Source organism: Camellia sinensis, chromosome 4, assembly GCF_055761805.1.
Source record: "Camellia sinensis isolate YWXY chromosome 4, ASM5576180v1, whole genome shotgun sequence".
In the NCBI taxonomy this organism is placed as follows: domain Eukaryota; kingdom Viridiplantae; phylum Streptophyta; class Magnoliopsida; order Ericales; family Theaceae; genus Camellia; species Camellia sinensis.
The window spans coordinates 36,318,495-36,332,128 of NC_138964.1; the positions used below are offsets into that span (position 1 = coordinate 36,318,495).

At 36.7% G+C, this 13,634-nt stretch overlaps 1 protein-coding gene and 1 long non-coding RNA gene across 2 annotated transcripts; both read left to right on the forward strand.

The window, feature by feature from the left end:
- Positions 1-5,159: 5,159 nt before the first annotated feature.
- LOC114317957 (uncharacterized) lies at positions 5,160-6,089 on the forward strand. Its single transcript, XM_028264761.2, has one exon. It carries the CDS (start codon positions 5,160-5,162, stop codon positions 6,087-6,089), a length of 930 nt encoding a protein of 309 aa, XP_028120562.2.
- A 2,565-nt stretch (positions 6,090-8,654) lies between these two features.
- LOC114301221 (uncharacterized) lies at positions 8,655-13,019 on the forward strand. Its single transcript, XR_014365584.1, has 4 exons — positions 8,655-9,217; positions 9,938-10,007; positions 10,116-10,137; positions 12,796-13,019. It is a non-coding gene; the product is annotated as an uncharacterized LOC114301221 (long non-coding RNA).
- The last annotated feature ends 615 nt before the right edge of the window (positions 13,020-13,634 follow it).

Sequence of the window (13,634 nt, forward strand, 5' to 3'; positions counted from 1 at the left end):
ATTGCAACTTGACTTAAAATATAGAGGGTTGACTATTACAATTGAAAAGTAAAAGGATTAAAGTGAGATTTTGAGGCAAATATAAGAGCACTAAGTGTAATTTACCCATAAAGCTTCTTGTTACAAAAACCTCAAGCTTTACACGATGGGGGACAAGAGAAGGGTTTAGGTGAACGTTTGATAAAGTTAAAAATTGAAAATTAAAAATTAATATTAATTTTTTAAGTTGAAAAACTGTTTGATAAAAATTTAAGTGCTGAACTAAAAATAAGTTGTTTGACATGTATAATATCAAATTTAAAATTTATTATTTCAAATTGTATATTTCAATTTTATATTGTGATGGCGATAGTAGTGGTGGTAGTTGTGATGGTATGATTGTGGTGGCGGCAACAGTGGCACGGTGGTAGTAGCAGTAGTGTTGATGGGTGGTGGTAGATGTGGTAATGATGATAGTGATAGAAAAATGATGGTGGTACTTATGACAACAATGATAATGGTGATAAATGCGGTGGTGGCAGCGGCGGTAGTGGTGGTAGAGGCATGGTGATGGTAACAGTAGCAATGATGGTAGTAGTGGTAGCTGTGGTAATAGTATATTTGGTATTTATAAATTCAGTCAGAATTAGGTAAGTTTCATATGACTTAAAAATTTTCTTAAGTTTTAGCCTATATTTTAAGAGACTAAAAATTTTAAGTGATATCAATTGTGATTATCAAGTAGACTTAATTAATTATTACTTAATACATTCAATTTTAAATGCTAAATTTGGTTATCAAACACCCCACGCTTACTATTTTTTATTTGAAAGAAAATTATTATTTATTTGAAAGAAGCTTCCTCCCATTGATAATTCAAAGTATGATGTTCAAAAGGGTTAAAATTTGTCATCCATGACGTTATTAGAACAATAATTTATCCACTAAATAAGGATTAGGAGGAGGATTTCCTCCAATCCAAAAACTAAACAAGAGGGTACTTCCGTTTCAATGATTCAAACTGTTTATTTTGTTGGGTACTTCGTGTATTTCATCTACAAAAAAAATTAGGTCGATCCGATAACTGTAACTATTTCAATTTACTGCATTTTTTACAACAAAAAAAAAAATATAGACGAAAAAAAAAATCATACATTTTTTTATGATAGACGCAATAAATTGAACCAGTTACAGTTATCGAATCTACTTAATTTTTTGTGTGAATGAAATGCATGAAATATCTGATAAACTGAACGGTTTGAATCATCGAAATGGGGGTAAAAGTACTGTTTATTTATTTATTTATTAGTATATGATATTACAATAATGTCTATAATGATAAAAATCAAATCTAACATAAAAAATATATACAAAAAACTCCCAAAGTGAGAAAGAAAAGTCTTGATATATATATATATATATATAGGACAGAAAACCCACACATAAATATAGAGATTCAAACCATTAACTTTCTAATAAGATGCATAAATTCTAATCAATCGGATTAATCAAGTTAGTTTTACCATGTTTTTAGATTGCTTTTCTAAGTATTTCAAAATTGCTATTTAAAACTTCTGTTGTGAAGGCTTGAAACCTTTTTCACAACCAATGTATGAATAAACATATGTAAGTAGTGAAACATGTGCATAACATGGAAGTTGTCTAAAGTTTTTGAGCATAAATTGGTTGGCTAAAGTTTTTGAGCATAAATGGGCTTGAAACTTTTTCACACACAAAGTTGGTTGACTAAAGTTTAAAGCAAAATATCGCTTAACATGAAGTCGATGATTACTAAAAGTAAATTACTTTTTTAGCATAAAAATAAAATGTGCAGATATATATTTTTTTAGAATAACAAATTTTCTTGAAAAAATATGTGCTATTTATGGTCTATATGTTGTAAGGAAATTACTAATGAAAGTTAATACCTCTTATCGAATAATATCTAGGGTAAATTACACTTAGTATTTCTACTATTTTATCAAAATCTCACTTTAATCCCTTCACTTTCAATTGTAACAGTAAACTATTTACACTTTAAGTAAAGTTACAATCTGAACCTTCCACTTGTCTATCATTGACAAATATAATGAAACTTGTCGTTTGAAGCATGTGAGACATTTTTGTTGTCTCATTAGTACGGGTGCCTCTATTTACACACCACATTTTGTCTCAAGACACACCATTAATTGTTTATTTTTTATTATAATAATGACCTTGCCTAAAATGACCAAAATGACCACAAAAAAATATCAATACAAACCTTAGTTGAATATACAACATCCAAACCCTAACCCTAGCCACCATTGTTGCAGCCGTCGCCATTTCACCACCGCTTTTGTTCTATCTTGTTCGTGGAGTGGTATTGGAAAACCACTTGCCTCTGCTGACAAGAATGGAATTATTTGTACATTGACATGATTGGTGCCTTTTTTTTTTTTAGTAAATGCAATACTTTCTTCTCTGTCATAGTGTTGTTTAACCTCAAAAATATTTCTTCAACAACGACGTTCTTACTTTGCTCATAGAAGAAAGAAGCAAATTTCTTATTGGTTTGAGGGTAGTGGGTGGAATACGCAAAATGGTCATCAATTTCTAAAAATGAAACAGAAAACAGTGAAGGATAAGTCCGTTTGGAAGTACAATGTCGAACTATTGAATTTTGTTCGACACTAAAATGTCGAACATATTGAAGTTGTTCGACAGAAACACTCCGGACAAAAGGTTAATGTTCGACAGACCAGTGTCGAACGGTTCGCAAAATCAAACGTTCATATACAACACTTATGACAACGGAAAAACGTACATAAAACCCTCAAATCTAAGCAAAATGAGAATTCTCACCTACTGTATCTCCAATGTGGAGTTGTTTCCACCAGGGTCTTTGATGAAGCAAAGAATGAAGAGAAAGATGAAAGATCGTGGGTGGGGTGTGTGAGTGACTAATGGTGAAGATGGAAGATGTGGGTGGGGTGTGTGAGTAAGGATCAAGATGGAAGATTATGGTGTGTATTGAGTAAATTTTGTATTTATCAAATTACTAAAGGTGTGCCTTGAGTAATGGTGTGCCTTGAGATGAAAGGTGGTGTATAAATAGAGGCACCCCATTAGTACCTTTACACTTTATTAAAATCTCACTTTAGTCCTTACATTTTTTTTTACCAAAATCTAACTTTAATATCTCAACTTTCAACTTTTGATAGCTTTATTAACAGTAAATGGCAACTTGATTTAAAATACCGGGAATGCTACAATTGAAATTGAAGGGAGCAAAGTAAAACTTTTGTGAAAATACAAGGATATTATGTGTAATTTATCCTAATATCTATTACATATATGTAGACGGGTATGAGAATTTCCCATCTTAAAAATTAATATCTTAAAAATTAATAGATATCTACCAACCAAGGCCAGTCTATCTACCACCATAGTTTGGGCTAGACTTCACAGTCTTCCAATTGAATACTATGATCATTCTATTCTCCGAAAAATTGGGAATACTCTGGGTAAGCTCCATAAAATGGACATCCATACAGTTAATGGAGATCAGGGTCGTTTTGCGCGTTTGTGCATCCAAATTGATCTAACCAAGCCCTTAATAGCTAAGATCACAATGGGGTCTAGTTTAGTCAATGTAGCCTATGAAGGTCTGAGCTATGTTTGCTTCCATTGTGGTCTGATTGGTCACAGAGTGGAGGAGTGCTTGAATATTGCCAATAAGAATACTACAGTGGAGAACCAAGCAAATAATCCTCCAGCAGATGGTGAGCCTTTTGGCCCTTGGATGTTAGTTCAGAAACGCCCCAAGAGCTCTAAGAAGCTGGACCCGGCAAGCCGCTCCAATGTTCAACCACGGAAGGTCTGGGTGAAGAAGACTGAAATTCAAATTTTGGCGCCTAATGGTCAGCCACAACCTCTCACTTCGTTGACCCCTTCCTCTGCCACCTTAATTGTTGATAGTGACCCCATAGTACCTGGGGTGTCCCTGAGCAACCCTTTTGCTTGCCTTAGTGATAGCCATGCCACCTCGTTACATCCTTCTAGTGTTTCTAACACTGATTTAGGCCCCTGTCCTTTGTTGAACCCATCTCCCGATATTCCCCAGTCTGCTAATAATTTCTCTGACCCTGGGGATTCTTCTACACTGTCTACGCTATTTTGTGTTACCACTAACCCACCTTCTCTAGCCACTGTTTCTACAACTTCGTCAACCCCTCAACCTCCTCAGAAAAAACCAAGCTTCAGAACCCCATTCTCCCCCTATTCTCCACCAAACCATGCCACGCCAAAATCCCCGATTTCCCCACACCAACTCTCGCAACACCTCCAGCCATCCACACAGACCAGTGGCAGACCCAACTCTCCCAAACCCAGCTCTCCATTTTCGTCTGAACAGTGTGGTAGAGCAGAACCAGCAAGGTTGGTTCTAGAAGACCTCGAATGGTCACTCCAGGATGGGAGACGGACTGGTCGAGATGATTTAACGAGACCCGACTCACATCTTGGGCTGGTACAACAGCGAGATCATGAACATGTGGATGAACCTATCTCTGTTCCTACCTTTACCATCCCCACTGCCTCACCGTTCAACGGTGGTTGTCAACTACCTGTCCACTCCGTTCACCCATGCGACGGACTCTCCCCACCAGATCATACAGTTAAACCAAGTGATCATTCCCTCCTCAAAGCTGCTTCCAAATTATCAACAGATGCTCGAACCATTGATCGAGGAAACTTTTCTCCTTGCCCCACTCCTACCAACACGGGAGTTCATGCAAATGGATTTAATACCCTGGGAGTTCACCCTCAGGGGTCACCTCAATCAAGCAATAGTGGTCGAACAATCTCCGAAGCTCCATCGACTACGCGTTGCCGCAGATTTTTGCACAATGCAAGGAAACAGAGCTTTCGAACACATGATCCAACTGTATCCATACCTTCACTCAGACGAAGCCTTAGCTCTGGGGCCCGAATGGATCTCTCCGAAGGAGGAAGTGCTAAACAAGGAGGAGTTTGCACTCCTTCCACTACCACTGTTTAAAGCTCCAATGAAGGTGCTTTTATGGAACTGCCATGGGGCAGCCAACCTCCATTTCCGCAGGCATTTTTGAAATTTACTAGAAGAACACCACCCACAGTTAGTTGTTATTACAAAAACTCGCATTGGTGGGGATAGGGGCATGACTATTTGTAAGAGTTTGGGTCTTCCAAATTTTCATATCTCAGAACCAATTGGTTTTGCTGGGGGTATTTGGTTGTTGTGGAATGGTGAAGAGATCCATTGTGATGCCATTTCGGTCATGCAGCAGGAAATCCACGCATGTATCCAGGTACTCTCCTCACCTACTGCATGGTTGTTTTCAGCTATTTATGCTAGCCCCTGTTTCAATACTAGAAAAATTCTTTGGGATAATCTTAAAAATTTTGCTGATGCTCATAATTTGCCTTGGCTTTTAATGAGAGATTTCAATGAGATTTTGACTAGTACAAAGAAATTTGGAGGACAACCCATTAATCATCGTAGAGCCATGTTATTTAAGGACTGTCTCGACCATTGTGGGCTGATTGACATGGGTTTTTCTGGCCCACGCTTCACTTGGAATAACCAAAGACAAGTCGGCAGCTTTATCGGTGAAAGACTAGATCGATGTTTTTGTAATGGAGCTTGGGCCCAACTCTTCCCAGATAATAAAGTTTTACACCTGCCCAAACTCCACTCGGATCATTGCCCCATCCTTTTGCATACCCACTCTATCCTTCCCTCTAGGACTGCTCGTCCCTTTCGTTTTGAAATTATCTGGTTGTCGGATCCGTCTCTTTCTACCGTTGTGTCTGACAGTTGGTCCAATGCCAACTTCACTCAAGGGGCTAAGGTTTTTGTAGACAAAGTTTCTATTTGGAACAAAACTGTATTTGGTAACATTTTCTTCCGTAAAAAGAAACTTGCCAATAGGATCCTTGGTGTTCAAAAATCCCTTGATTATGGACCATCTCCTTATCTTCTACAACTAGAACAGTCCCTTATTGCTGACTATAACCATGTTCTTAGTCTGGAGGAAGAGTTCTGGAGTCTTAAAAGCCAAGTGAACCGTATTTTAGATGGGGATTGAAACACTCATTTTTTCCACCAAATGACCATTTCTCATCGTAAACATAATAAAATTTTCGCTCTTAAAAATTCGGACAATACCTGGGTTTATGAAATTGATTCCATCAAATCCAATGTTGTGGATCACTTTAGAAGGTTGTTTACCTGTTCACTTAGTGTGTCCCTTCGTAACGAACCCACCTACTCTTTCTTACCCACCATTGATTCCTCTCTTCATCCCTCCCTCTTAGCCCCTCTTTCATTGGAAGAGATTAGGCGAGTTTTGTGGACGTTCAAACCCTGAAAGGCCCCTAGGCCTGATGGACTCCACCCCATCTTTCTTCAAAAGTTTTGGCATCTACTTGCCCATCGATCTGTGAAGTAATCTCCTGTGCGTTTGTGACTGGCCATATCAATCCGGAGATCAATAAAACCTTAATCTACCTCATCCCTAAAGTCCCTAGTCCAGAATCCATAACCCAATTCCGTCCCATAAGGCTTTGTGACATCATTTACAAACTCATCACTAAGCTCCTTGTAGCTCGTATTCAACCTATGTTAGAGTCTCTTGTTAGTCCTCTTCAATCAAGCTTCATCCCAGCTAGAAGAGGTACCGATAATGTTATCATCGTGCAAGAAATTGTTCATAGCTTTAAGGAGAAAAAAGGCAGGAAAGGCAGCATGTTGATTAAACTTGATTTGGACAAAGCTTATGACCGTTTAGAGTGGAGTTTTATCCGTACCATCATGCGATCCTTCAATTTTCCTTCGAGTTAGATAGAACTTGTTATGTCCTGTGTTTCCTCGAGTTCGCTTTCAGTGCTGTTTAATGGTGAAAAAACTGAAGAAATTTTTCCATCTCGAGGCATACGACAAGGTGATCCCATCTCTCCATAGCTTTTTATCCTTTGCCTGGAATATCTCTCAGCTCGTATCACCGAAGCCTGCCAAAATCATAAGTGGTCTCCTATCTGTGTGTCTAGGGCGGGTCCCCTTTTATCACATCTATTTTTTGCTGATGATCTCATCTTACTTGGAGAAGCTTCCGAACCCAATTGTCTTATCATCTCTTCCATTTTGCAAGACTTTTGTTCCTTATCTGGCCAAAACATCAGTTTTAACAAGTCCAAAGTTTTGTTTTTGGCCAATGTACATGAAGACTTGCAATATCACCTTTCTCATACACTTGGTATTCCTACTACTCGTAACCTTGGTAAGTATTTGGGTTGTTCGATCCACCACTCCCGGCCTGATAGAGAGTCCTTCCAATTTGTGATTGACAAGGTTCAAAGTAAGCTCGCCGGATGGAAAAGCAAAATGTTATCCTTTGCGGGTTGAGCTGCGCTCATCAAGTTGGTTAATGCGGCCATTCCTGCATACATAATCACTACAACAAAAAGCATTTTTGGCGACGTTTTTTAGCAACTAAATTCAAAATTAGTCGCCAATTGTATATAATCAGCGACAATATACTAGTTGGTCGCCAAAAAATAAACTATTGGCGACAAGTTAAGATTATTGGTCGCCAAAACGTTTGGCGCCAACATTAATTTCTACGCAGGAGCGCTAAAAATGTTTTCGCGACCAAATTAATATATGGCGACGAAAATTTTGGTCGCCGATTGGAACTTTTTGGCGACAGAAATAAATTAATCGCGGAAAGGTGAATAATATTTATGGCAACCTAATGAATTTTGTCGCCAATAAATTAACAGGTCAAAACCACATCGTTTTGAATCTGTCCTTTTTTTTTAATTTTTATTTTAACCGTAGACTGATCCTTTTAGGTGAGTACACAAAGAATTGACCTAAATTGTTCATCTCTTTCTCTCCCTTCACAACCTCAAGCGGCACGGCAGAACACGCAAAGACACAGAGGTATGTCTTCTTCTTCTTCTTCTTCTTCTTCTCTCTCTCCCTCTCCCTCTCACTCTCTCACACCGCCTCCGCCTCCTCCTCTTTTTCTTCTTTGTCTTCAATTTCATTCTCTTGTTCGGCATGGCACAGCACAGCACAGCACAAAGCTTGCCACTTTTTCTTCTTCTTCTCTCTTCCTCTCGCTCTCTCGTACAGCTGACTGAGCGCCACCGACGACATTCCCTCAAACGGTGCTTCCCTTTCATCTCCCTTTCTCACAACGTTGATCGCGACCACCTCTGTGGTCGCTACCCTCTTCTTTTCTCTCTCTGAAATTCTGATTTTGGGACTGCGATCCATATAGAAGACAGATTTTGGGACTGATTTGGGGACTGCAATCTTTCTCTTCAATTTTTTTTTTTCATTTGTTGTTTGCTTGCTTGCTTTATGCATTTGGGGACTGATTTTTGGGACTAATTTTGGGACTGCAATCTTTGTCTTTAATTTTTTTTTCATTTATGGTTCGCTTGTTTGCCTCATGCATTTTTCTCTCTGACTTAGAATTGTTATATACCTTCTATTTGGTCATAGTCCTACTCGTTTTCTCTCGAGTCCTGATCATATAACTGCTAAAATTGTATTTATTGTCTTATTTAGAAGTTAACACAATGCGTATGGTTATTGGAAATTAGATTTATGTGTTGAAGCAATTTTATGAGTTGTAGGAATCATCAATTAGAAGCTGAATTTGTTATTCGAAAGTTGCAAAATTGATATTTGTTAAATTTAACATTCAAAGACCCGAATTTTATTTGGAAGCTAAAACTGTGTATTTAAGTGTTGAATGTACATGCTTAGTTATGAATTTTATTTTAATGCTGCAAAGACAAGGAACTTAGGCTAGACAAGTCATTGTTCATGCTTTCTAAGTCATTGTTGTCTTATAAAACCATACATCCAGGTGAGGCATGCACAAGGAATTCACAATGTAGAAGTAGATAAGAACTATAAAGCGTACGTGTCTCCTGAATATTTTGATGCACAGCTTACTCCACTTGGCTGGCAGCAAGTGGGAAAACAATCAATGTTATGTTATTACACAAACTCATTTGGATAAAGATGAACTTATAATAAGTATCTTACTGCTTACATATATAGTCCTTAGCAAAATTTTGAGGCTAATGTTGTAGAAAATTTTGCACTACTGTAACAGGTTGATAATTTGTGTAAACATGTCCAATCAAGTCGGCTTTTTAAGGGGAGTGATTTAGTCATCACGTCCCCTTTGTTAAGGTATTGATGCTGGTTTTCAGTACTCCCGTTCCTTCTGTGGATATATTTTATGCATGATACTTTTCTAATTCTACGCAGTTTTTCATTCAGTTTTCATTAGATTGGACTAAAACCTTCCTTTTTAATTGATGATTAGGATTTAGTAATACTTGCATGAAAATGCAATTTTTTTTAGGGGGGGGGGGGGATGTAAAAATAAAAAAAAACATTTGTATTTTCTTTGCACTTAAGTGCAAGTATTTTGTAGATTTGAGCACTGCAGCTTTTTATTATGGATGAGAGTGAAGATTTGCAGTGGCCTTAATTTGTCTAGCCTAAATTTGAAGTTTTCAAATTGTACTCGTGAGTCGTGATAATGAATCGGTCTTGGACTCTTGACAATGACAAGGAGTTTGAATGTATGTTTTTGGAGCCTTATATAAATGCCCTGTGAGGGATTCAACAGGGGAGGTTTCAGTATTGTGGCTGCTATTTGTTGATATATCAGGGAGAAACAGAAGTGCCTACTCCAATAATGCCCACCCATTTTGTTATAATGTGAATCTGTTATAATCAGCGTTATGAGAAAATGCTAATAACCTATTCGTTTTCCACCTTATCCCCATTTTTCATTAATTTGGATCTACTAGAGTTCGTTTATCATTATGCGAAAATGTTTACGAGTGTCTATATCTTGTAGTTAATTCATGAGTTAATCACTCTGTGTAATATTGGTTTTAGATATAACCCGTATGTTCAAGCTAGAAGCAGGATAAATCAACTCAAAAGGTTGGGCCACAGTGTTGATAAGGTTTGTCATCTTCCACGTTTTTCAATGTTTACTTCAATTGTACAAAATGAGATGATATATATTTAAAAATCCTTGTTCACTAGTTGTAAATGACTGTTCATTTTGTAGGTTGAATTCATCTTGATGGGAGGTACTTTCATGTCATTGCCGTTAGATTACCGTGATTACTTTATAAGGAATCTTCATGATGCTTTATCGGGACATACTTCTGTTAAAAATTGTCTTTTACTCATCTTATAAATGTACTCATTTTAAGAGGAAAAAAAAATTTTGGGTCCTGTTTTTCCTACTTCGCTTCAAAATTTCTAGATCTTAATTTGTTCAACTAGGTTGGAGTTAAAGATATGGAATTATTTGTTTTTCATAAATTCTATAATTTCACCTATCCACTCTGCTCATTGTTCAAGTCAAACTGAATTGAGTTAACTGAACACTTGAGTCAGCATGCTTTCAAACATTTAGTGGAACCCTTTTATGTTTCAAGCTTTATGACCTTACATTATGAACATGAAGATGCAATCATCCTTCAAATTTTACAGATTTGTGTTCTGAGGCTTGATCACCATGTTCATATGTGGTGTATGAAGAACCCACTGTTATTGGCAGATACCAATATGTGTCACCTGTAAAACCAACAATTCTTGAGGTTCACATAATATAAAAAGCGGATAAAGTAAATAAAATTGCTTTATTTATTTTTTTTATTTTTTTATTTTTTTGAGTGTCATTTAATTTTGGTTTGTACTAATTTGTAATATATTATGAACTGACTAATTATCAGTAGAATTATTCATTCCTATGCATGATTTCCAAGTTCCTTATACTAGATTGCAGATGTTTCCCTTCAGCTAATATGCAAATCATATCAAGGGTTATCATATTAGGAGCAATATTGGTACCAAAAACCATGCCAGAACTTTGAGACAAGCATAGCAGTTTTTGTTAACAGGGAGTGTGGTTTTTGGATAAAAATGACAACAAAAAATAAAATGATTTGGCTTAAGGAACCACAAACACTTCTTAGTAGGAGCCATGTCCATAAACTAACACTTCTCAAAAACACAATGGACGAATGTTTGTCACACTTGGATCACAAACTCACAATGCATTTTAAATAATTTTCAATTTTCAGACTCTCTTCAGCACTCTATCTATGAGTCTATACGTATGTGTATATATGCTAATGTGTCTGTCTAACACTATGTCCTTGTTCATCACCTTAAAATAATTATCTTGTAGAAGCGTCTTTAACTTCCCAGGTCCATATCCCAACTTTGTGTTTCTGCAGCAAAGATAAATGATGTGTATTGCTACATCGTTGTAAGTGCCATTTTGATGGTCTTTTCTTCCTATTTTTACAATTTTAAGTGTTTTATTTGGGAAATCGTTATTACACTTGAAATTTTTTGATCCTAACTAACGAAAAATCATTTCCATCATGAGAAGATTTAAAAGCAAAACTATAGTTTAGGGTGCATAGTCTATATATTGACACTCACTAGGTAGTTTAGTCAACCTCAACCTTTGAATCCTATGATGTCTGAATAGGGTTTCCGTGCAGTGGCTTCCAGCTTATAATTGATTTACCAGGTAACATGTGGAGTTTGGTGGCAATGTCATGGGCGTGATTATACTTGAAATAACAGGGAGCTTCTATTTCCACACACCACATTATCTCAATTAACACACTCTTTTGGTTCGGATGCCAACTTTTGAACAAAACTTTATGACACAGAAATGAACTTCTGAATGAAACCTTTATGATTCGGCCGTATCTTTGGTTCAGAGGGTGATTTTTGAACCATTGGTTTTCGTTCTAAAGTTTATTTTTGAACCATGTAATTTTGTTTGGAAATCAACCTCTGAATGAAAAATGGTGCGTGAACTTAGAGAAAGTTGTGTGTGGAAATTGAAGCTCCCAAAATAACACTTCCGATAACCCAGCCCTAGATTTTGCATTGCCACACTAGTGGCATTGAGTTTCATTCATAATTGGTCTTGGTGTTCAATGACTGTCATTTTCTATTGCTATAAAGTATAAAATGAACCAATTCTGAATTTCATTCTGAGTTGGTCTCACTGTGAGACTCAATTCTAGGTGCCCAAAATAGCCTAAATGTCAGCAATTCAACATACATTCTGATACATTATAATGCATCAATGTTTGAAGCATTTGCTCATGTCTGTTTGTCTCTTTGTAGTGTGTTGAAATTTCCATTACCATTATAATGTTTTAAGAAATTTCACTTGTACAGGAACCTGTATATTGGGTATTGGGTAAAGTAGTAAACTGCTGGAAAGGCTAATTTTCCAGGAACGTGTGGGTTTAGAAGAAACTGTTGTCCTTCAGCTAGGAGGGTGTCCCATCAAATGAAAATATGGTGTGCTAGAAGATTAATTTTATTCTGTCAAATATTAATCTACTAATAATATTTTTATTTTAAATTTTATTTTTAAGTTTCAATACTTTGAAATTCCATTGATATTATATGTTACCTTCTTTAATGCGTTTCCATGACTATTTCATTTTCTATGTACCTTCTGTATACATAAGTTGTATTTGTGCTGATAAAAAAAGAAAAGAAAAGAAGTTGTATTTGCGATTTTATGTTTTTGTTCAATTATGCACCAGCAATGTAATCAATATCTGTAGATGCGATTATATTGAATGACAGCTGTTACTTGAGCTTTATCTTCAGTTTTCCAATTATCAAGTAGCTTGAAAATGTTCTGTTATATGTGAGACCCCTAATTTTTGACATATCCTGAAATAATTTTGAAATTTCAGGCTAGTGAGCTTGTCAGAAAAGAGTATGACTTTAAATGTAGACTCTTTAGACAACTAGAATCGAAGGGAGAAAGTTCCAAGAAGGTTGATAAAACTCGAGCTGTTGTGAAGGACTTGCACTCAAGAATCAGAGTTGCAATTCACAGAATTAACTCAATATCAAAGAAAATTGAGGAGCTAAGAGACAATGAGCTTCAGCCACAACTTGAGAAGTTGATTGAAGGGTATGTGATGCCTGTCCTTTTTCATTAGTGCTTAATATATCAATATACCACCGAAACCACCGAAACTTGGCACAAACAGCTTGTTCAAGCCCAAATAGACTTTTAGGAACAAACGGGACCTCGATTGGATCTCCGGTTAGAAAATTAGAAGAAAAATTGTAAAACACAAGACTTAAAAGGCCCGTTCGGGGGCCGAAATTTCGAAATGACCATCGAAACCACCGAAACTTGGAATGGATAGCCTTTTCAAGCCTAAATAGACTTGTAGGAACAAATAGGACCTCTATTGGATCTTCAGTTAGAAAATTAGAAGCAAAATTGTAAAACACAAGACTTAAAAGGCCCGTTCGGGGGCCGAAATTGCGAAATGACCACTGAAACCACCGAAACTTGGCATGGACAGCTTGTTCAAACCTAGATAGACTTGTAAGAATAAACGAGACCTTGATTGGATTTCCGATTAGAAAATTACAAGAAAAATTGTAAAACACAAGACTTAAAAGGCCCGTTCGGGGGCTGAAATTTCGAAATGACCACCGAAACCACCGAAACTTGGCACGGATAGCCTTTTCAAGCCTAAATAGACTTGTAGGAACAAACGGGACCTCTATTAGT